At 46.6% G+C, this 24,549-nt stretch overlaps 1 protein-coding gene and 1 pseudogene across 1 annotated transcript; one reads left to right on the top strand and one right to left on the bottom strand.

The window, feature by feature from the left end:
* Nucleotides 1-467: 467 nt before the first annotated feature.
* On the bottom strand, nt 468-24,154 carry LOC124232451 (olfactory receptor 5D16-like; annotated as a pseudogene).
* LOC124232452 (ral guanine nucleotide dissociation stimulator-like) lies at nt 15,985-20,155 on the top strand. The gene is made up of 5 exons (XM_046649423.1): nt 15,985-16,725; nt 17,664-17,857; nt 18,179-18,235; nt 19,175-19,368; nt 19,899-20,155. Exons 1-5 carry the CDS (start codon nt 16,684-16,686, stop codon nt 20,138-20,140), a joined length of 729 nt encoding a protein of 242 aa, XP_046505379.1. The 5' UTR covers nt 15,985-16,683; the 3' UTR covers nt 20,141-20,155.
* Nucleotides 24,155-24,549: the final 395 nt, after the last annotated feature.

Raw genomic sequence — 24,549 nt, forward strand, 5'->3', positions numbered from 1 at the left:
TTCTTTTTTTTTTGAGGAAGATCAGCCCTGAGCTAACATCTGCTGCCCATCCTCCTCATTTCACTGAGGAAGACTGGCCCTGAGCTAACATCCGTGCCCATCTTCCTCTACTTTGTATGTAGGACGCCTGCCACAGCACAGTGTGCCAAGCGGTGCCATGTCTGCACCCAGGATCTGAACCAGCGAACCCTGGGCCGCTGAAGCAGAACATGCGAACTTAACAGCTGCGCCACGTGGCTGGCCCCTATATTTTCTTTTTTGTTTTTATTTGAAGAAGCAAGCTGATATTCCTGGACTTCTTGTAAATCCTTTCATCCTATATACGGGAACTCTTTTCTGAGATAATTTAGAAATGGCTGTAATTTATGCAAATATTCATTCCTTTGTGCACCTAACAAGATACTTTGTATGCATATAGCATAAAATAGTAGCCCAAAATATTTGCTGAGTCATTCATTCGATTATGTATATTCATTTCTTAAACATGGTTCACACTTTTAACTCCTGAGTAAAACTTACTGTCTTTCCCCTCTTTTTCTCTTAAAAACTAGCCTATCATTCAAGGCCAAGTAAAAGAAGCACACAATTATGAAGCAATCCCTCTGATAGCCACAAATGATTTTGCTTTCTCTCTCTCTCTCCCCCTAGCAACTCTATTATGATATTTACTAACAACCCTGGATTGTGAGGTTCTTGAAAATGAAGCTGTATTTTTTTGTCATCCATTTCACTAATTTAAAATATATAATTGTTTTTTTTTCTTTAGTATCTACAATCTATCAGTTACCAGAGAGGAAAGGATAACAGAACCAGAATTTACTGCAAGCACAATCTACCAAATATATTGTCTATCTTTTCTTTTGTTCCACACACCAATTTATGAAGTATATCATATTATGTCATTTTTGCAAATAAAGACAAAGTCAGAATAATTGATCTTCTATGGTTTATAAAATCAGAGCCAGATATAGTCTCTCTAACTTAAATCTCATATTATTTCTTTTTGAAAATCTAAAGTTATTTTTGAAAATCAACACTTGATGCACAGTTTACTCAAAAATTGGAAAGGTATTCTGCAAAAACTGAAGTAAATATTTACTTTATGAATGAATGAATATATGCATCCAATATGAAAAAAGTTTGTTTTCAATATTTTGCTGGCTGCATCTCTGACATCTTTGTCTCTCAGACTGTAGATCAGAGGATTCAACATGGGGATCAGCACTGTATAAAACACGGAGGCCAATTTGACTGTGTGCCTGGAGATTTTGGAGTTGGGCGCACAGTAGAAGAGAATTGTGCCACAAAAGATAGTGATGGTGGTCAGGTGTCAGGCACAGGTGGAGAAGACTTTGTGGTGCCCACCAGCTGGATGCATCTTTAGGGTGGTGACAACAATGAACACATAAGATGTGTGAATGATGAGCAGTGTGCTCACCTCGTTAAAAGTGGGAACAATGGAGTTCTCGTCAAGATGGTGCTGTGAGCAGACATTGAACTCACCTCCTCCCACAACACAACCAGGTTACAACAATTTTAGGAAGAATCACCCTGGATTGAAAACTGAAAACTGGATAAAAAGAACCCCCACAACAAGGGACAGTCCTGACGAAAGCAGAAGAGGCAGTAACTCCAGCCAGAGAGGAAAAAAGCCACCTTTGGGAGCAGCGGAGCTTCTCAGCTGGCCAGGCGGGAGCCAACCTAAGGATATCCAGATAGCATCTCAAGATGCCTAAGAGTCTCGTGCTACTATACATCGGAAGGCAGACGGACTTCCCACTGGGAGGAGGTGGAAATAGGTGAAACTCTCTGACGCCAACCCTTGGACAGCCTAGTTCCTGGAGGAGTCTCTCTTCCAGCGGACTCCCCCATAGCATTGCCACGCACCAAGGGTGGGAGTGTACACTCACCAACGGAGCGATGGTGGAAACAGGTGACAACAGCCCTACTCAAGCGCCCCACGATTACACCTAAGCCCAGGGGGAATCCCCAGGGTCCCCCACCCACTGGCAGGGAAGGCCTCCGCTAGCCATTAGCAGGGAGGCCCGGCCCAGAATCCAGAACAAAGGGAAGCTCCTGGCAGGCGGATTCCCTGGCACCGCACCAGACCACAAGCTGCTGCTGGGCCCAAGGTCTCTGGCACATGGGTCAGTGCAGGGGGTGCCTGGACTTCCCATGGATGTGCTTGGGCACATGGTTGGAGCTCCAGTGCCTGGCTCTGTGGCCTGGCAGGAGGCTCCAGGGTCCCGCACCTCCCTGGCAGGGAAAGCCTCTGCTCACCATTAGCAGGGAGGCTCTGCCCAGAATCCAGAACAAAGGGAAGCTCCCAGCGGGCGGATTCCCTGGCACTGCACCAGACTGCCAGCTGCTGCTGGGCCCACAGTCTCCGGCACATGGGTCGGTGCAGGGGGTGCCTGGACTTGCCATGGACATGCTTGGGGACTGGGTGGAGCTCCAACACCTGGCTCTGCAGCCTGGGGGGATGCTCCAGGGTCACACACACCCACAGCAGGGGGGCCTCTGCTCACCATTGGTAGAGAGGCCCCGCCCAGCATACGGAATACCAGGAAGCTCCCTAGAGCAGAATTCCCCACAAGGCAGCAGCTTACAAGCCACCACCAGGCCCACGGACTCTGGCCATGTCCCAGACGAGGCAGGGGGCACCCAGAGATCCTGTGAGAGTGGAGTGGGGCAGAGTGGAGTTCCGGTGAAATGGCTACGTAGCCCAGGGGGGAACTCCAGGTTCCTACAGCAGTCTCAGCGAAAGCCTCTCCACAGCACTAGTGGAGAGGTCCTGACTGGCAATCACAAAGCAGGAAGGCCCTGGGGCAAAGGTAGCACAGCTAGGTGAGCTAATGACAGACTGCAGAAGATACCCATAGCTCTGCTGGAAACTATAGTGGACAAGTGTGATCTTGTGGGCTGTGTTAGGGACAAAGTGGTGATTATAGATGATCCTGCTCCTGGCTGCTGGGAAAGCCCACAACAGCACTGCAGACCACAAGGAGGGAGTGTGTCTAAGTGGGCTGCCACAGTAGGCACCAGCAGCCTGAGGCCCCCTTGTGATTGCCCCCACAACTGACGAGGGACCCCACAGGACCACTGTGACTAAGAGGAGGGGTCCAGGTCCAGTCAGTAACAGCTGACAGGGTTCCTGGTTGGTGCAGTCTAAACTGCCCCCCCCCACACACACCAGTCACAACAAGTAGAAGCATCAACTAAACTCTATCTCTATGCAGAGGCACAAATCCACGCCATCAAGTAGCATGAAAAAATATATTAAATCTCCAGAACAGAAGGAAAATGATAAGCACCCAGAAAACAGTCCCAAAGACAATGAAATCTAGAACCTAAATGACGATGATTTAAAAACTCCCATTATTAAAAAACTCAACAAGTTAAAAGAGAATTCAGACAGACAACTCAATGAGTTCAGGAGCTATGTCACAAAAGAGCTTGACACTATAAAGAAGAACCAATTAGAAATACTGGAGATGAAGAGCACAATGGAGGAGATTAAGAAAAATCTGGACTCTCTGAACAGTAGGGTCGATAATATTGAGGACAGATTAGCAATTTGGAGGATAGGAACATAGAAATGCTGCAGACAGAGGAGGAGAGAGAACTAAGACTAAAAAGAAATGAAGAAACTCTCCGAGAATTATCAGACTCAATTAGGAGATGCAACACAAGGATTATAGGCATACCAGAAGGAGAAGAGAAGGAGAAGGGGGCAGAAGGCCTATTCAAAGAAATAATAGCTGAGAACTTTCTAAACTTGGGAAGAGAGATGGAACTCCATGTGACAGAAGCCAATAGATTTCCAAACTTTATTAACGCAAGAAGACCAACCCCAAGGCATATAGTAGTGAAACTAGCATAAGTCAATGCCAAAGAGAAAATACTAAGGGCAGCCAGGTGGAAGAAAATAACTTACAAAGGAAACCCCATAAGGCTATCAGCAGACTTCTCAGGAGAGACCTTACAGGCTAGAAGAGATTGGAATGAAATGTTCAAAAGCCTGAAGAACAAAAACCTGCAGCCAAGAATACTCTACACAGCGAAAATATCCTTCAAATAGGATGGAGAAATAAAAACTTTCCCAGATAAACAAAAGTTAAGGGAGTTCATCACCACAAAACATCCTCTTCAAGAAATGCTCAGGAAGAACCTCATTCCTGAAAAATCAAAAAAAGGAAAGGGGTTACAAAATCCAGAACAAAGGAGATAAGCAGAAGGACAATAATACAAAGTAACAGCTCTCCATCAGGGCAAAATGCAAAAGAAGCAGAAAACAAGTGATAAAATGGCAACAGTAGGTCCCCACATTTCAATAATCACTCTAAACATGAATGTATTGAACTCTCCAATCAAAGGCACAGAGTGGCAGGATGGATCAAAGAACAAGATCCAACAATGTGCTGCCTCCAGGACCACATCTCAGCCCCAAAGACAAACACAGACTCAGAGTGAAAGGATGGAAGACAATACTCCAAGCTAATAATGAACAAAAGAAAGCAGGTGTTGCCATACTTATATCAGACAAAGTAGACTTCAAAGCAAAGCAGATAAAGAAAGACAAAGAGGGGCAGTATATAATGATAAAAGGGACGCTCTACCAAGATGACATAACACTTATAAATATATATGCACCTAACACAGGAGCACCAAAATTCGTAAAGAAACCATTAACAAAACTAAAAGGAAACATCAACAGAAATACAATAATAGTTGGGGACCTCAACACCCCATTAACACCAATGGACAGATGATCCAGACAGAAAATCAAAAAGGAAATTATAGAATTAAATGAAAAATTAGATCAGATGGACCAAATACATATATATAGGACACTTCATCCAAAACAGCAGGTTACACATTCTGCTCAAGTGCACATGGAACATTCTCAAGGATACACCACATCTTGGGAAACAAAGCAAGCATCAATAAGTTCAAGAGGGTTGAAATAATATCAAGCATCTTTTCTGATCATAATGCTATGAAACTAGAAATCAACTACAAGAATAAAGCTGGGAAAGGGCCAAAAATGTGGAGACTAAACAACATGCTACTGAACAAACAATGGATTATTGAAGAAATTAAAGAAGAAATCAAATATTATCGGGAGACAAATGAAAATGAAAAAGCGCCGTACCAAATGGTTTGGGATGCAGCAAAGGCAGTCCTAAGAGGGAAATTCATTGCAATACAGGCTCACCTCAATAAGCTAGAAAAATCTTACATAAACAACCTCAAACGACACCTAACGGAATTAGAAAAAGAAGAACAAACAAACCCCAAAGCCAGTAAAAGGAGGGAAATAATAAAAATTAGAGCAGACATAAATTATATTGAAACAAAAAAGACAGTAGAAAGGATCAATGAAACCAAAGTTGGTTATTTGAAAAAATTAACAAAATTGACAAACCCTAAGCCAGACTCACTAAAAAAAAAGAGAGAAGTCTCAAATAAATAAAAGTAGGAATGAGAGAGGAGAAATCACAACAGATACCAAAGAAATACAAAGGATCATAAGAGAACACTATGAAAAGCTATATGCCAACAAATTGAACAACCTAGAAGAAATGGACAAATTCCTAGATTCATACAACCTCCCCAAACTGAATCAGGAAGAAATAGAGAATCTGAATAGACCAATCACAAGTAAAGAAATAGAGACTAATCAAAAACCTCCCCTAAAATAAGAGTCCAGGACCAGATGGCTTCTCTGGAGAATTCTACCAAACATTCAAAGAAGATTTAATACCTATCCTTCTCAAACTATTCCAGAAAATAGAGGAAGATGGAGCACTCCCTAATACATTCTATGAAGTCAAAATCACCCTGATCCCCAAACCTGACAAGGACAACACAAAGAAGGAAAACTACAGGCCAATATCACTGATGAACAAAGACGCAAATATCCTCAACAAAATTTTGGCAAACCGAATACAGCAATATATCAAAAAGATTATACACCATGATCAAGTGGGATTTATACCAGGGACACAGGGATGGTTCAATGTCCTCAAGTCAATCAACGTGATACACTACGTTAACAAAATGAGAAAGAGAAACCACATGATCATCTCAATAGATGCAGAGAAAGCATTTGACTAGATCCAACATCCATTTATGATAAAAACCCTCAATAAAATGGGTATGGAAGGAAACTACCTCAACATAATAAAGGCCATCTATGACAAACCCACAGCCAACATCATACTTAAGGGACAAAAACTGAAAGCCATCCCTCTGAGAGCAGGAACAAGACAAGGGTGTCCACTTTCACCACTCTTTTTCAACATAGTACTGGCGGTGTTGGCCACAGCAATTTGGCAGAAAAAAAGAAATAAAAGGAATCCAAATAGGCAATGAAGAAGTAAAACTCTTGCTGTTTGCAGACGATGTGATCGTATACATAGAAAACCCCAAAGAATCCATAGGAAAACTATTAGAAACTATCAACAGCTGCAGCAAAGTTGCAGGGTATAAAATCAGCATACATAAATCAGTAGCATTTCTATATGCTAACAATGAACTAACAGAAAAAGAACTCAAGAACTCAATCCCATTCACAATCGCAACAAAAAGAATAAAATACCTTGGCATAAATTTAACCAAGGAAGTGAAAGATCTATATAACGAAAACTACAAGACTTTCTTGAAAGAAATTGATGATGACATCAAGAGATGGAAAGACATTCCATCCACATGGATTGGAAGAATAAATAGTTAAAATGTCCATATTACCTAAAGCAATCTACAGAATCAACGCTATCCCAATCAGAATCCCAATGACATTCTTTACAGAAATTGAACAAAGAATCCTAAAATTCATATGGGGCAACAAAAGACCCCGATTTGCTAAAGCAATCCTGAGTAAGAAGAACAAAGCCGGAGGCATCACAATCCCTGACTTTAAATCATACTACAAAGCTACAGTAATCAAAACAGCATGGTACTGGTACAAAAACAGGTGCACAGAACAATGGAACAGAATTGAAAGCCCAGAAATGAAACCACACATCTATGGACAGCTAATCTTCAACAAAGGTGCTGAGGGCCTACAACGGAGAAAAGAAAGTCTCTTCAACAAACGGTGCTCGGAAAACTGGACGGCCGCATGTAAAAGAAAGAAAATTGACCATTGTTTTTCACCATTCACCAAAATAAACTCAAAATGGATCAAAAACCTAAAGATTAGGCCTGAAACAATAAGTCTGCTAGAAGAGAATATAGGCAGTACACTCTTTGACATCAGTTTCAAAAGAATCTTTTCGGACACCATAACTCCTCAGACGTGGGAAATAATAGAAAGAATAAACAATGGGACTTCATCAGACTAAAGAGCTTCTTCAAGGCAAGGGAAAACAGGATTGAAACAAAAAAAACAGCCCACTAATTGGGAAAAAATATTTACAAGTTACTTATCCGACAAAGGGTTAATCTCCATAATATACAAAGAACTCACACAGCTCAACAACAAAAAAATCAAACAACCCCATCAAAAAATGGGCAGGAGACATGAACAGACGATTCTCCAAAGAAGATATTCGGATGGCCAATAGACACATGAAAAGATCCTCATCATCACTAATCATCAGGGAAATGCAAATCAAAACTACACTAAGATATCACCTTACACCAGTTAGAATGGCAAAAATATCCAAAACCAAGAGTGAAAAATAGTGGAGAGGTTGTGGAGAAAAAGCAACCCTCATACATTGTTGGTGGGAATGCAAACTGGTGCAGCCACTATGGAAAACAGTATGGAGATTTCTCAAAAACTTAAAAATAGAAATACCTTATGACCCAGCCATCCCACTACCGGGTATCTATCCAAAGAACGTGAAATCAGCAATTCCAAAAGTCCCATGCACCCCTATGTTCAGCGCAGCATTATTTACAATAGCCAAGACATGGAAGCAACCTAAGTGCCCAGCAACTGACGATTGGATAAAGACAATATGGTATGTATATGCAACGGAATACTACTCAGCCATAAAAAGTACAAAATCGTCCCATTCACAACAACATGGATGAACCTTGAGGGTATTACGTTAAGTGAAATAAGCCAGACAGAGAAAGATGAACTCTGTATGACTCCACTCATAGGTGGAAGTTAACATATAGACAAGGAGAACTGATCGGTGGTTACCAGGGCAAAGGGGAGGTGGGGAGAGGGCACAAAGGGTGAAGTGGTGTACCTACAACGTGACTAAAAATAATGTACAACTGAAATTTCACAAGGTTGTGAACTATCCTAATCTTAATAAAAAAAACAAACTTCCATTTCCCTGGCCAGGAGGACGCTCACAGTGTTGCCCAACCGTCATCCTGACCTTGTTCAAGAACATTGTCGTGGAAGGGAAGGCCTCTCCCTGTTCTTCTCTCAGTCCTCCTCCCTCCCACGCCATCCCTGGGGCCCGCTGAGCTTTCTGGCTCTATGGACTTACCTCTGCTGGGCTGTTCAGCTGAGCGGACGCATCCAAGACGTGGCCTTTTGTGTCTGGCTACGTAATATCAGAGGAGTATGATTAATCACATTTTAAATTAAAAATACAGTTTTTATTAGGGAGAAAAATCCCTGCTCCATCAAAGGTGATGTATGAAAAATTAAGCCCCCATATTGAATATTTTCTTTATCTAGGGATAGGCACCAGATTTAAAGTGGGAAATGAGAGCTGGAAACCAAGAGGGGAATGTGTGGGGCCGGGAGACACCTTTCACATCGTTTTCCTTCCTGGATGGGCCACGGTTGAGTTTATGCAACGTGCAAATTACAGAACATGTTTACCACATATTACATGCTTTGATTGGTTACAACTATCTTAATGAATAAAATACCTTCTCTATGTTTCTCAGGATTTGGATTGATGATTTCTTTTTCATTTTGTAAAATAATGTTTTAATGTAAGGAAAGAGGGTCCACTCCTCCGACTGGTACATAATTGCCCACAACAAGTGCCATCCATCTTTTCAATCTTTGCTCTACAGGGCAATGATCTTTGAGGACCCGTGTGCGAGCATGTGCATAGGTGTGTGTGTTAAGCAGTGTGAGTGGGTTTGGTGGGCAGGAGCCCAGGGCTTTCCTATCCTAGGACCTGATGTCCCACAGGGAAACAGGGACACTCAGTCCTGTCCCCTTGTGCCTTCTCAGTGGCCACACATCACCTTCTACTAAGCAGCCCCAGCTTTGAAGGATTGGGCCATCTCCCTATGTTCACTCCCATAACCATACTGAAAGGTCCATGTGCGTCAATGCATCTCTGTTTTTGTACAACAGAGCCCTAAAAGCAGACATTCTGCCACACAATGGATATACTCATTTCAGGGTTTGGCTGCTATTTCTGAGATCTACGCTTGCTTTATCGAGTTTGAGTCCTTGTTAATTCTCCCCAAATCCCCCCAAGACATAGCTGTATAGTTTTTAATTGTGAGTCCTTCTAGTTGGGGCATGTGGGACACGGAGTCAACATGGCGTAATGAGCGGTGCAACGTCCATGCCCAGAATCTGAACCCTGGGCCACAGAGCGGACGGCAGGAACTTAAACCCATGGCCATGGTTCCAGCTCCCACGTTTGAGGCTTGTTTGGGAAAGCAGGGACTCCAGAGACATTGGAGGCGGCACCTGAAGGGGGAGGCTGACAAGACAGGAGTCAGGCCATCAGGGCCTCTGGGAGTGGCCCATGGAGCCGAGAAGGGCCAGCCCAACACTCTCCCTCAGGTATCACCTCCCTACAGCATCTTCTGCCCCAAGTCCTGGAACACTTGTCTGCCAAGCCCCTTCCCACGACACACCCCCGGCCCAGGGCCCCTCAGCCAGCCCAGCACACATCCTCCACGATTCAGCTTCTAGGTAGGGCAGCCAGGCCCTGCTTCCGAGCCAAAGGAGACTGTAGGCCAGGCCACTCCTTTCTGCACCAATCTCCCCCCGTCTTGGTCCCTTTCTCAGGAAGAGACCTCTATGGGCAGGTGAGGGACACATCGACGTGCCCTTGAAGGTGTCCATCCAGATAAAGCTTTGAGTTGCATCACCAACAACACTTGACCTTGTGTGAGCAAAGGAGACCTTTAGGAAGCAGAGCAGGGGCTGCTGGAGCTGCGGGCTGGGGAGAGCCTCGGTCAGGGCCTTTAGCCCTGGGCAGAGCCCGAGAAACACCCCTCAGCCTCCTCCACCAGCAACGCCCTGTCCCCCTGCCGCGACAGCCCACCTTGGGGTCCCTCACATTCAGTATGTGCAAGGGAGGGGACTCTGCTTCCTGCTAAACAGTCCAAAGGAAGAGAAGTGGGGAGCCCTCCCCTCCTTCCAAGTCAGCTTATGCGGGGTCCACTTCCTTGGAGGCTGTGGGGCAGGTCATGGGCAGCAATCTCTCTCTTCTCTGACACAGGATGGAGCCCCCCAGTCAGAGACCACAGGTCATCACAGAGAGGAAACAGGGCCTTCCCTGGAGGGAGGGAGAGGAGCTCCCCTGGACAGGGAACAAGCAAGGCCGGAGAGAAGGGGGACCACGCAGAAGGGCTGCCATGGGCTGGGACAGTGCCACAGCGGTTTCACTACACACACACACACACACACACACACACACACACACACACAGTTTTTACCCTCTGAGGTAATGGAAGTGTTACCTATCTTTATTACAGAAATGATTCCCAGTATTGATGTATCCTAAAGTATCACATTGTACTCCACAAGCTTAGACAATGTTATGTGCCCATGAAATCTCAATTGAGCTGGAACAATTTCTTAGAAAGGAGAAAAAGGCCACTTACAGAATGACAGAAGATATTTGCAAGTCACATTTCTGCTAAGGGGTGAACATCTAGAATATGTGAGAAACTCATACAACCCAAAACCCGATGAAATAAATTTACCTCACTGAAAAATGGGCAAAGCAACTTGAACAGAGGATTCTCCAAAGAAGACAGGTGAGTGGCCAAAGTCTAGGAAAAGATGTTGAACATCCATCACCCACCATAAACAAGTGCAAATCAAAACGAGATGTCACATCACACCTGTTACCACGGCTCTCATCACACACTCATGCAAAAGATAGTGTTGGTGAGCATGTGAAGACATTGGAACCCTGGTGTATCCTGTCGTGCTAAAGGTAACATTGTGCAGCTGCTATAGGAAACTCTATGGAGCTTCCCCAAAAGGATTCAACCTGGAAATCACATACACTCCACTAATTCCATTCTTAGGTATATATCCTCCAAATTCCAAACAGGAACCTGAAGGGACACAGGCACTCCCATGTTCTTGGCAGTGTCATTCACAAGAGCCAAGCTGTAGAAACGACCTAAGTGTCTGTCCACGGATGAAGGGGTACAGAAACTGTGGCATACACTTACAAGCTGTAGCCACCCCTGACGTAGGAAGGGTTAATAATCACTGGAAAAGGCTTGCCAACAAACTGTGACCCGGAGGTGAGAAGGCCAGTTAGTCGATGATGGGTAAGACCTCCAGGGGGAGGCAACATAAGCCAGCCACCAGTCGCCCAGGGGCACAGATGGAGACACGATATCAGGCGCAGGAGGGGCCGTTGCCTAGGAGGCCTTGCATGCTCTGAGATAAAATATAGGAGCACAGCAATAACATGATAATATCAAAACAGAGGCTGAGGGAGGGCTCCTTGAGAAATCACTAAGAATTCTTGGCATTCGCTAATTACATTGTTCAGAACACCTGTGTATGTTTAACAGATGTAAGCTATGTATATATTGAAACACTGGTTATAATAAACTCAGAGTGGCCATCAGCCCTCTCCGCATCTATCCTGATGTGTACATTGGATTGCAACACCGACACAAGGCAATATTATTTCGCCCTTGTAAAGAAGGAAATTCTGCCATAGGACACGACATGGATGAATCCAGATGACATCATGTTAATGGAAGAAGACAGTGACAGAGGGACAAAGAATGCATGGTTCCACTTCTGAGGGCTATCTAAAACAATCAAACTCACAGAGGCAGAGACTACGACGGTGCTTGTCAGGGAGTGGCGGAGGAGAAAAGGGTGAGCCGCGTTTCCACGGCTCATACAGTACACAAAGTGTATTGAGGAAATCCTTTCATGACACGAACAACAGAACATTTTATAAAGCAGAAAGCTGCCTAACACTGTTGCCCTGCCCTGGCCCTGGTCTTGCCCTCCACTCTCCTCATATTTATATACTCAACATATTTATACTTGAATCCAAATTTACAGAGTTATTCTAAAGACAGGATCACCCTAACCGGCGCAGTCACTTTGCACTGAACATGAATAATTCTCCCTGCCCTTTCCAATGTTTGAGGGGATGATTTCAATGGCTGCCTAGTGTTCCTTATCATGTCTCGTACATAACTAGCTGCTTCCATTGTCCCTGTCATCATCTTCCTCTATCAAACATCTCTGGATGGTGTCTGGAAGTGGAGTTCAATTGATCGCAGCTCTAGACAGCTTCCAAATCTAGAGTGCTTCACGGAGCTTCTCGAGCACTTTCACTTTCTCCTTTGCACTTTGGGTGGCAGGCATTGACACCAAAACTCATCTCCCCCTCTACATTGGGAGCTCCTTCCAGGGCAAGATGCCTCTCCGTCACTTCTGCCACCAACTCTTTGCACAGTGCCTGACATATGGGAAAACCTCAACAAAGATTCAAAACACACAACAAATCTAGACAGGCGACTCATTGTTGCAGAGAACTTCAACTGTCCATCAAAATCCATCCTCCACTTCTTGGGGCACGGGGCTGCATGCCGTGGTCCAGCCTCCGTGGTGGCTGATGACCACTTCTTTGCTGAGGGAAGAGAAAAGGAACTGACTGGTGCAGTTCTGGACCCGGCTGATAACATCCTCCTGCGTGAATTTCGTTCTGTTCTTTCCAATCATGCTGATGGATGCAGATGAGGATCATGTCCTAGGGAGGGAGAAGGCACACAATGGAAGAACGATGGGTTCCTGAAGGCCATGTGAAAGATTGTGGTCCCTCCAGTCGGAACACCCACCATGCACTGGTATCTGGGAAAATAGTGCTATGCTCCTGTAATTTGGGCCGTGTTTCAATAACTCATCACATGCCACCAAAAGTCTCAGTCACAGGACTAACTTTAGTTGTGATCCACCTAGCACATTCCAAATGATGGAAGTCTATTTGGCTCTAAGGACAGAGCCGGTCAGTGGTGGGATGGATCTTCATTCCACACCTGTGCCCCGAGCACTCCAGAGCGCTGCTGCTGAAAAGACCCGACAAGCTCGTGCCCCCCAAATAAAGATCTGGAAGGGTAGCTGGACAAAACCAGGAAATGAAAACCACAGGAATGAAAGGAGCAGACGCCACCAGGAAAACAAGCCCATGCTGCTGTGGAGCGCCGGGTCCAGAAGGAGAGGGGCCTGGAAGGGCTGCCACGAGGTGACATTCATATTTGCAGCAGCATGACAAGGAGCCAGCCCTGCCTCAATCCAGGACTCCGTAGCCTGTAGGAACGCCCAGCAGTGCACACTCTTGGAGGCACAAGTGAGGTTGGCCAGAGAGGAGGTTAGAGAGGAGGGCAGCGTGGCTAGAAGGAGCTTGGCAGCAGAGTCAAGGAGGAGGGAGGAGAGAGGAAGGCAAGACCAGGGCCAGGGGCAGGGCAACAGTGTTAGGCAGCTATCGTTATTGCTGTGTGACAACCTTTCCCCATCTTTACGGGCTTAACCAACGAACGTTGATTATGTGACAGTGGCACTGGACCAGGAATCCAGCAGTGCTCAGCTGGGAGCCTCTGCCAGATGCTCTCAGGGAGTCAGGCTGTGCTCTGAACTGAGGCAGGATCTGCTTCCCTCCCCCCTCTGAGTGCACTCTGGGTCCTGGAGGGACCCCTTGTGACTGGAGGCCTGAGTGCCCCTCTGTCGTTGGGTCTCCTTCAGGGCCAGGCCTCAGCAGCCTCTCTAGAGCACAACCCAGAACACACAGGCCTGTTCCCCAGAGTGAGGGATCAGAGAGAGAGAGAGAGAACAGCTGAGAGTGAGCAGGAGGAGAGCCCTGGACTGTTTAGGACCCAGTCTCAGAACTGGCTTCGCATCACTCTGCCCTGTTCCACGGAGTAGAAGGGAATCACGAACTTCAGGCCACACTCAAGGGGAGTGGATTCCAGCAGCATGTGTAGACCAAGCAGAGGGGATCACAGGAGGCCATTGAGGGAGAATGAGAAGACCTCACAGGCTCAATGCCCTGGGCAGAATCACAGTCTAGTTCAAGGTGGAGCCAGGTGTGAACCCAGCTCTGTATCCTCAAGGATGGGGCCCTGGCTCTCCCAGGCTTCCTCAGGGGGCTCTGAAAAGGCGGTGCTGCTGTAACTGCAGTCAGAAATGGAGAGGGCAGGGGGCTGAGACTGAGAAGTCGGCAGCCTGGTCGTGCATTTGGCAAGTTTCTGCCTGAGGATGAGCCCAGGGCAGGCGAACACTTGAGTGTTCCCCATCCATGTCACGCCTAGGGTGGAGGGAGCAGGGGCCACCTTTGCTGAGCTCATGCTTATGCACTTCTGAACTCAATCCCACACTGGAGAATTGGGAAACTGAGGCCCATAAACAGGTAAGCACTGGCCCATGGCACATGACAGACAAGAGTCCAAGCAGAAGGAAGTATTCTGATATTCTAGGGCAAGACTCGAACCCTTCCCATAGGCTTTGCGGTGGACAACAGAAACCGTCAGTTCTTGGGAAGCTCTTGCCCATCCCTTCCTCTGTGGAAGCTGTTTCCTCCTGGGCATCCAGGACTTGAGCCGTGACACACACGTACACACAGAGACTTTAGATGGAAGGACGGACTATGGGGTGGGCTCAGAAGAGAGGCAGACACAGGGGAGGAGAGGAGAGGAAGAAAAAAGCAGTTAGAGGCATTCCCTACATGGGACACCGCTCCTCCAATTTCACAGGTATTTTCCCACTCGGGCCTGAGGGCATCTCCAAGAACTATGGGCTAGGATAATCCCCCCCATGCAGACTGGAGGCAGAATGGCCCCACGAGGCACCATGGCTTCTCCAGGATGAGGAACAGGGAAGAAGGAGCACTTGTGTCTGCGTCTGTCTCAAAGCTGGGACCCTGGCTGCACCCAGACCTTCTCGGAGGCCTGTGGAGACAGGTGGTTTGGGGATCCTGGGGACACATATGATACTGCATGGAAAAGTGGGCGAGCAGTGCCCTGCCCAGAGGACTGTTTGCATGGGTGGTATGAGAGGAGGTGGCTCAGATCACCATGGTTTCCAGGCAATGATGTAACCTTTTCCACAACAATGCCCACAGTGCAGGGGCCTCCTGTAAACAGGCACCCAGATCCTCACACTCAGCTCACTTGGCTGGAGACAGCTGCTACGGAAAGATGTTTTCCTGCTGTATCCTGCCTTACCACGTCTATGGTCCCCAGAAGACCTGGAGCCATAACCTTTTTACTCGTTTTAAAGGGTGGCTCACCTCTCATACGCCACACCTATGGCCGTTTGCCAGGAGGTCATCAAAGGTAACACGAGGGGGCCTACATCGGGCTATCCAGCTCAGGCCACCTCTGTGAGCCCCCACTGAACGGCCCCCACCCTCTCCCTTCCGTGGGGGGGATCCTCACTTGGCGGGAACTGCTGGGTGTACAGCTGATCACCTGGTGCTGCTGCCATCTTCACATCCCAGGACAGGGCTGGCACCATGGAAAGGGGATTCCCAAGTTACCTCTTAACTGGGCCAAGTTTCCTTCAATTCTTTTTCTGATGGGAGTCACCTTCGTTTATAGCATTACGTAGTTTCAGGGGTTCATCGTTATATTGCGATTTCTGTGTAGATGACGTCGTGTTCACCACATAACGACTAATGACAATCCATGACCACACACGTGCGCCTAATCACCCCTGTCACCCTCCTCCCTCCCCACTTCCTCTCGGGAACCCCCAATCCAAAGCCTATCTCCTGTGATTGTTTGCTGCCATCATCCCTGATTTATGAGAGTAGTCACAAGGCTATTGGACTTTCTCCCCTTGAATTATTTCACTTAGCATAATACCCTCCACGCCCATCCATGCTGTCACAGAAGGCCAGATCTCCTCCTTTCGGATGACTGAGTAGTATTGCACGGTGTATATATGCCACATTTTCCTCATGGGTAACTAGGTTGCTTCCAAATCTTGGCTATTGTCAAATATGCTGCAAGTTACACAGGCATGCTGACATCTTTACCCATTCGTGTTTTCACATTCTTGAACACATACCCTGTGGTGGAATAGCTGGGTCATACGGTAGTTCCATTCTTAATTTTCAGAGGAATCTCCATCCTGTTTTTCATACTGGCTGCATGGGTATGCACTCCAAAGCAGCAGCGTAGGCAGGGTCCCTGGTCTCCACATCCTCTGCAACACATGTTTTGTCCTGTCTTGTTCATTAGAGCCATTCTGATGACTGTGACATGAGATCTTGTGGTAGTTTTGATTTCAACTTCCCTAAGAAGTGGTGAGATTGAACATCTTTTCATGCGCCTGTTGGCCATCTGTCTCTGTGGGTCTGGAGTGGAGAGAGTCACTGAGGTGTGAGTGCCCCCGAAGTCAGTCAGCCAGTGCTCTGAGGCTTCCTGCCTGGCTGCCGCGCACTGTCTTTACAGGTCGTTCCTCAGGAGGTCGGAAAGGACAAGACACATCAGTCCTTCCTCTCCCTGACTATACAGGAAGGGATGATGCGGCACCCGGCCGACACAAGCCAGCGCTGGTCCTGGGTGAGTGCAGGTGCACAGCACACCCAGAACCCAGAACCCAGGGCCCCAAGACACCAAAGACAACCCTAGGTCCTACAAGGCCCTGGTACCAGTCCAGCTCCAGAAGGAATCTGTCTCCCCATCTCTGCCCCCAACCTGCCCGCACTGCCCAGCTCCTGTCTTGGCCACATTCAAAGTCACTGTCACCATAACTCTACGAATCCCAGAAAAGAGACTTTTCTCCCATTTCACCTCATGTTTGGGCAAGGGGATCGTTGCATTTTTCTACACATTTTCCTCTTTCACCCCATCCCCAAGTGTCCATGATGACCTCACAATCCTTCCACACTTTCTCCATGTCTCACACAGCCTCATGATGGACAAGGATGATTTTCCCCAAAAGGATGTGTGGCTCTTGGGACATGTGTGTTGCTCTGTCTTTTGCCCTCCTGAGGAACACGTGCCCATGGCCCCTCCAGGTCAGGGGCCGGGGCCTCACTGAGCTGCACGACATTTTGGATGGCAGACCGTGGACGAGACTGATTCAGCCCTTCACTGCTGTGGGACCTCATGTTGTCTTTTCATCAGTGCTACACTAAACGTCCTGCCTGTCCTCCTGTCCCAATCCATCCCACCGCAGGGAAAGCCCCCGTCTTCTCCTCTCTGCAATGGGCTCTTCTGTCAGAAACCCCAGGGCTGATGCTCTTAACACACACAGGTGCTGTCAATTCTCCGCTAACACCTTGATCTGCTACTGGTACTGATACTAACACGTTCGTTCATTCCCCTGTCTGATTCTACCCGCAAGACCAGAAGTGTTTCCTACTCTGGACACTCCTGTCCCACCTCTTGCTAGAAGTCACTGGGAGCTTGAGGCATTGCTCTGACGGCCAGCCCCAAACCTCCTGGTGCCCAGGATGCTGTCTCTGACGCTGAGCCTCTCCTCTGTGCCACCCCAGGCTCTCCACACATCCACAGTGGACAAGAGATCGTTTCCCCGGCTGTGGACAGTTCACAACACTCCACTCGAGCGTCTGGTGGCTCACCTTGTGCCCGCCTTCCTGCTGTGCGACACCACTTTTATCCACAGCTTCCTTTCGACATACACAGATGTGGCCACCACACAAGAGGTGCTAGATGAGTTCTTTAATAGGTGAGTGCCCTGCCCCTCCCCAGGACTCTGCGGCTCCAGCTACCTGCATGCTGGGAGTCTTGGGGAGGTCTGCATACCTCTCTGAGCCTCAGTTTGCTCCTCTGAATAATGGGGAGAACAGAGGAACAACCACCAAGGGCTATTGTAGGGACTCAATGAGCTCCTGCCTGGACGGCCCTTTGGAGAAGCTGAGCCCTATGAAAGGTCAGCTGGATCGGCCCTCCAGGGCTCCGTGCTAGGTAGGAGTCAGACAGTCACAAAAGACTCCTCAGGCAGCTGCCATCCAGTACAGTCAATGTGATGCCCTCCTGTCTCCTCTAGTTACAGATTCATCCTCTTTTGTAGAGTGGACGACGCGCCCACCCGCCTATGGAAAAAGTGAGTGGGCACTGGATCAAGTGGGAGGGCCTCCCCTCTCCACACTGTGAGAGGAGTGTGGGGTCTGTGATCGGGTTGCTGGCAGCACCCGCCATCCCAACATCTTGTGATTCCTTCGGGCGGGCAGAGTTCTGACGGCTTCTCAAAGAAGAGAAGACAGCAGTCCAGGAGAGCTCTGGAGGGGGCTGTGGGTGCTGTGGGAGCCCAGGGGGGAGTGGAGGATGCTCCTACAGCACCCAGATGCATCCAATCCCCATCCCAGTCCCGCCTCCACTCCCCATCCTGGGACACAGAACAGGAGGTGTCTGAGCATCCTGCTCACTCATATCATAGAACCTCCACGGTGGGGGCTCCGCTGCGTCCCAGCGAGCCCACTCCATGCTCAGGGGCCAAATGACACCCTCCGTGTCAGCCCCTAGCAGGAGGGGAAGGTCACCCACATGGGTCACCTAGTGAATCAGGCAGCACAGAGGCACAGGAGCTAAAGGCTGAGGTGTTTGGAGGGCAGTAGGAAGCATGGGCGGGAGACAAAGGCCATTGTTCCCTCATCGGCCAGATATTCACTGCACCCTACTGTGAACCAATGTGTGCAAGAACAGAGCAGATGGCCCCATGCCCTTCCCTCCTGGACTGGCATCCCAGTGGGATGTGCCAGGAGACACTCGAGGACTGTGTCAGGCTTCCCTGAGGAAAAGGATGGGCGATCACACCAGGGACCGAGTGCTCTCACTTCCCAAGGTGTTATCCCAGCCTCTCCTTGGAGACGCGACCTGTTCTGCCAAACTGGCCAGGTCGCACGCGCACGGAAAGTGGGACTGGCCCCTGGCTGGGCAGGAGCAGGAGGCACTGGAGCCCAGGCCCCCACGGAGGTACCCTGGGAGGGCAGTGTGGAAGGAGAGGCCGGTTCTCTGACTCCGCTGCCCACCTGTCTCTCCTCAGGGCCTTGGCCTTCATTCTCAGCATGTGGATGGAATCCTATCCCCAGGACTTTTTCCAGCCCCCAGACTTTCCGAGCTTGAGAAGGGTATTGGCCTTCCTTGCGTTCAGCATGCCAGGCTCGCAGGTGGAGCATCAAGCTCGCCTTCTGCTTTCACAGTTGCTGCACCCTGAGCCCAGCGAGGCAGAGAGTCAGGGTGAGCAGGACACGGGCTGTGTGACACGGGCGTGTGTGGAGGCAATGTGGCCGGGCCGCTCAGCACAGAGCCTTCAGAGGCTGGGGTTAGGCTGGGAGCAATGAGCTGGCTCCCATCACAATTCCCACGGACTCCAGATACGGGAGACCTTCTGGAGGGTGGTTCGTGTACTGAGTCTCCCTGATTGGTGAGCCGTTTCCCTTCCGTGGGAGGAACATGGAAAGACAGTCACGTTTGGTTTCCCTGTGTGTGTTTGTCCGTGTGTGTGTGTGTCTGTGTCTGTGTGTGTATGTGTGTGTGTGGCATGGTTACTTTGGGGTATCTTTTTTTTTTTCACCATTCACCCATGTTAATTCTTGATTGCAGTGACAGTACTTTATAACCTTACATAAATATCAAGTGTACAGCCTTATATATTTCGATTTCTGCGTAGATTACAGCAGGTCCCCCACCCAAAGACTAACTACAATCCGTCACCACACACATGTGCCTTGTCATGTGGATGTGGTTTTCTCTTCTTGGATCTGCAGCACCAGCTCCTGAGAAAGATCCCAACCCAGATGAACATCGCCCCCCTTCTCCAACTCTAGTGCCCACCACACCTCAGAGCCACAGATCGACGTCCAGCGCCGCAGCCGCCTCGAGTCTCAGCCTGGATTGCACTTCAAGCAATGGAAAGACCATTCACGTCCTCCCAGCAACGAGCCTCAGCCCCTGCACCGTGGTCCCACCACTGATTTCCGCCCCTTCCCCTTTACCACCAGTTCATTAAAGTTCTGTTTTGTCTTGCACATGCTTAATGCTTGCCTTTAATTTTTCTTGTGATGTTCACTTCAACAGGATGTCATTCCTGGATCCTTTCCAAATGTCCATTTCCCTGGCCAGGAGGACGCTCACAGTGTTGCCCGACCGTCATCCTGACCTCATTCAAGAACACTGTCGTGGAAGGGAAGGCCTCTCCCTGTTCTTCTCTCAGTCCTCCTCCCTCCCACCCCGTCCCTGGGGCCCGCTGAGCTTTCTGACTCTATGGACTTACCTCTGCTGGGCTGTTCAGCTGAGCAGACGCATACAAGATGTGGCCTTTTGTGTGTGGCTAAGTAATATCTGAGGAGTGTGATTAATCACTTTTTAAATTCAAGAAAATAGTTTTTATTAGGGAGAAAAATTCCTGCTCCATCAAAGCTTATGTATGAAAAATGAAGCCCCCATGTTGACTATTGTCTTTATCTGGGGATAGGCACCACATTTAAAGGGTGACACGAGAGCTGGAAACCAAGAGGGGAATGTGTGAGGCCGGGAGACACCTTTCACATCGTTTCCCTTCCTGGATGGGCCACGGATCAGGTTATGCAATGAGCAAATTATAAAATATGATTATCGCATATTACACGCTTAGATTGATTACAAATATCTTAAGGAATAAAATCTTATCTACGTTTTTCAGAATTTGGATTGACGATTGTTTTTCATTTAGTAAAATAATGTTTTAATGTGAGTAAGGAAAGAGGGTCCACTCCTCCGACTGGGAAATAAGTGCCCACAACAAGTGCCATCCATCTTTTCACTCTTCGCTCTACAGGGCAATGATCTTTGAGGACCCATGTGCCTGCACGTATATAGGTGTGTGTGTTAAGCAGTGTGAGTGGGTTTGGTGGGCAGGAGCCCAGGTCTTTCCTATCCTTGGACCTGATGTCCCACAGAGGAACAGGGACACTCAGTCCTGTCCCCTTGTGTGTTCTCAGTGGCCACACATCACCTTCTACCAAGCAGCCCCGGCTTTGAAGGACTGCACCATCTCCAATTGTTCACTCCACAATTGTACTGGAATGTACATCTGTTTTTGTAGAACAGAGCCCTAGAAGCAGACGTTCTGCCAACAACTGATACACCCATTTGGTGGGTTGGCTGCCATTTCCGATGTCTAGGCTTGCTTAACAAAATGAGAAACAAAAACCACATGATCATCTCAATAGATGCAGAGAAAGCATTCAACAAGATCCAACATCCATTTATGATAAAAACACTCAATAAAATAGATATAGAAGGAAAGTACCTCAACATAATAAAGGCCATATATGACAAACCAACAGCCAACATCATACTCAATGGACAAAAACTGAAACCCATCCCTCTCAGAACAGAAACAAGACAACGGTGCCCACTTTCACCACTCTTATTCAACATAGTAGTGGAGGTTTTGGCCAGAGCAATTCCGCAGGAAAAAGAAATAAAAGGAATCCAAATAGGCAACGAAGAAGTAAAACTGTCACTGTGTGCAGATGACATGATCTTATATATAGAAAACCCCAAGGAATCCATAGAAAAACTATTAGAAACAATCAACAACTACAGCAAAGTTGCAGGGTATAAAATCAACATACATAAATGAGTATCATTTCTGTATGCTAACAATGAACTAACAGAAAAAGATCTCAAGAACTCAATCCCATTCATGATCGCAACAAACAGAACAAAATACCTTGGGAGAAATTTAACCAAAGAAGTGAAAGATCTATACAATGAAAACTACAAGACCTTCTTGAAAGAAATCGACGACAACATAAAGAGATAGAAAGACATTCCATGCACATGGAATGGAAGAATAAACATAGTTAAAATGTCCGTACTACCTAAAGCAATCTACAGATTCAATGCTATCCCAATCAGAATTCCAATGTCATTCTTTACAGAAATTGAACAAAGAATGCTAAAACTCATATGGGGCAACAAAAGACCCAGAATTGCTAAAGCAATCCTGAGAAAGAAGAACAAAGCTGGAGGCATCACAATCCCTGACTTCAAAACATACTACAAAGCTACAGTAATCAAAACAGCATGGTACTGGTACAAAAACAGATGCACAGATCAATGGAACAGAATTGAAAACCAAGAGATAAAACCACACATCTATGGACACCTAATCTTTGACAAAGGAGCTGAGGGCCTACAATGGAGAAAAGAAAGTCTCTTCAACAAATGGTGCTGGGAAAACTGGACAGCCACATGTAAAAGAATGAAAATCAACCATTCTTTTTCACCATTTACTAAAATAAACTCAAAATGGAGCAAAGACCTAAAGATTAGGCCTGAAACAATAAGTCTTCTAGAAGAGAATATCGGCAGTACACTCTTTGACATCAGCTTCAAAAGAATCTTTTTGGACACCACAACCCCTCACATGAGGGAAACAATAGAAAGAATAAACAAATGGGACTTCATCAGACTAAAGAGCTTCTTCAAGGCAAGGGAAAACAGGATTGAAACAAAAACACAGCCCACTAATTGGGAAAAAATATTCACAAGTTATTTATCTGACAAAGGGTTAATCTCCATAATATACAAAGAACTCACACAACTCAATAATAAAAAATCTAACAACCCAATTACAAAATGGGCAGGAGGCATGAACAGATATTTCTCCAAAGAAGATATATGGATGGCCAATAGACACATGAAAAGATGCTCATCATCACTAATCATCAGGGAAATGCAAATCAAAACTCCAATAAGATATCACCTTACACCTGTTAGAATGGCAAAAATATCCAAAACCAAGGGTGACAAATGTTGGAGAGGCTGTGGAGAAAAGGGAACCCTCATACACTGTTCGTGGGAATACAAACTGGTACAGCCACTATGGAAAACAGTATGGGGATTCCACAAAAAGTTAAGAATAGAAATACCTTATGACCCAGCCATCCCACTACTGGGTTTCTACCCTAAGAACCTGAAATCAGCAATTCCAAAAGTTCCATGCACCCCTGTGTTCATCACAGCATTATTCACAATAGCCAAGTCATGGAACCATCCTAAGTGCCCAGCAACTGATGATTGGATAAAGAAGATGTGGAAGACATATACAATGGAATACTACTCAGCCATAAAAAAGGACAAAATCGTCCCATTCACAACAAAATGGATAGACCTTGAGGGTATTATGTTGAGTGAAATAAGCCAGACAGAGAAAGATGAACTCTGTATGACTCCCCTCATAGGTGGTAGCTAACATATAGACAAAGAGAATTGATCAGTGGTTGCCAGGGGAAAGGGGGGTGGGGGGAGGGCAATAGGGGTGAAGTGGTGTACCTACAACATGACTAATAATGATGTACAACTGTAATTTCACAAGGATGTTAACTTTCATAACCTTAATGAAAAAAAAAAACCAAAAAATGTGGCAACAATGAACAGAAACAACTGATTGAGCTAACAATCAGAGATAGAGAGGGAAATCAGGGAGGACAGCTCACAGAAGAAGTGATTGATTATATTGAAACCCTGAAAAGACAGTTTAATAGCAGAACATGTGAGTAGCAAAGAACGTGCTGCTCCCCATGCACATGCTACAACTAGTAGCATGCCACAGAGTTGCTGTGACACAGCAACTGTGTAGAGCAGAGGGTTGCAATGGGCCACAAAGCAGTCATTGGGCATCACAGCAAATAGAATTGATTTAGTCACTACAAATGTGCAAAAGAAAAAGGATTGCACCATACATCTTGAAAATGGAATACTTTTGTCTTCTGCAAGTAGCTTCAGAGCATTGTGGGAACAATGATAGAAGAATACTAGAAATCCACATAGAGGTGGCTGAGAAAAAAGTACACGGGGGTGTGTAGTTAGGGTTAATTTTGATGATTACAATCATTCCAAGATTCCCTATCACACTGAAGCTGTAAATGGCCAGAAATACCAAGAAGAGGAGAATTTGCAGTGCCGGGTAGTCTGAGAAGCCAAAGAGAGTAAGTATGACCCCATCAGTTATATTTATCTCTGCCAGAAACATGTTTCCTGATGGTAAGATCTGAAAGTCAGTCTTGGAAATAATACATTATGGAAAGCAATTGACACATGAAGCATACTTCACTCTCCCCTGTGTATAGCATAAGGTGAAACAAAACAGATCTGTGTTACAATCCTGTTAGGTGTTATGTATCCAAGATAGGAATATCTAATGTTCCAGAAAAGAATTACTAGTTAATTTTACTTCCTCAAAACTTATAAAATTTAATTCTGTTCACGTTCTGAAATATGACTTTAAAGACTTACAAATGGAATAATATGAACTCAGGAAAATTAGGTGGTAACACGTAATCAAATCCTCATGTAAGACATTCTTATCTCACTGATTTTGTGCATTGCACAAAGAAAGGCCTAGAAAAATGAAAAGAAAATGTTTTT

The sequence above is a fragment of the Equus quagga genome, unplaced genomic scaffold (assembly GCF_021613505.1).
Source record: "Equus quagga isolate Etosha38 unplaced genomic scaffold, UCLA_HA_Equagga_1.0 HiC_scaffold_6219_RagTag, whole genome shotgun sequence".
NCBI lineage: Eukaryota > Metazoa > Chordata > Mammalia > Perissodactyla > Equidae > Equus > Equus quagga.

Excerpts from the sequence above, each read along its gene's own strand:
- LOC124232452 (XM_046649423.1), top strand. The coding sequence starts at position 16,684 with ATGATGCGGCACCCGGCCGACACAAGCCAGCGCTGGTCCTGG. Across the intron at positions 16,726-17,663 it reads CAAGCCAGCGCTGGTCCTGG|GCTCTCCACACATCCACAGT; the intron begins GTGAGTGCAGGT and ends GTGCCACCCCAG. Across the intron at positions 19,369-19,898 it reads CAGCGAGGCAGAGAGTCAGG|CACCAGCTCCTGAGAAAGAT; the intron begins GTGAGCAGGACA and ends TTGGATCTGCAG.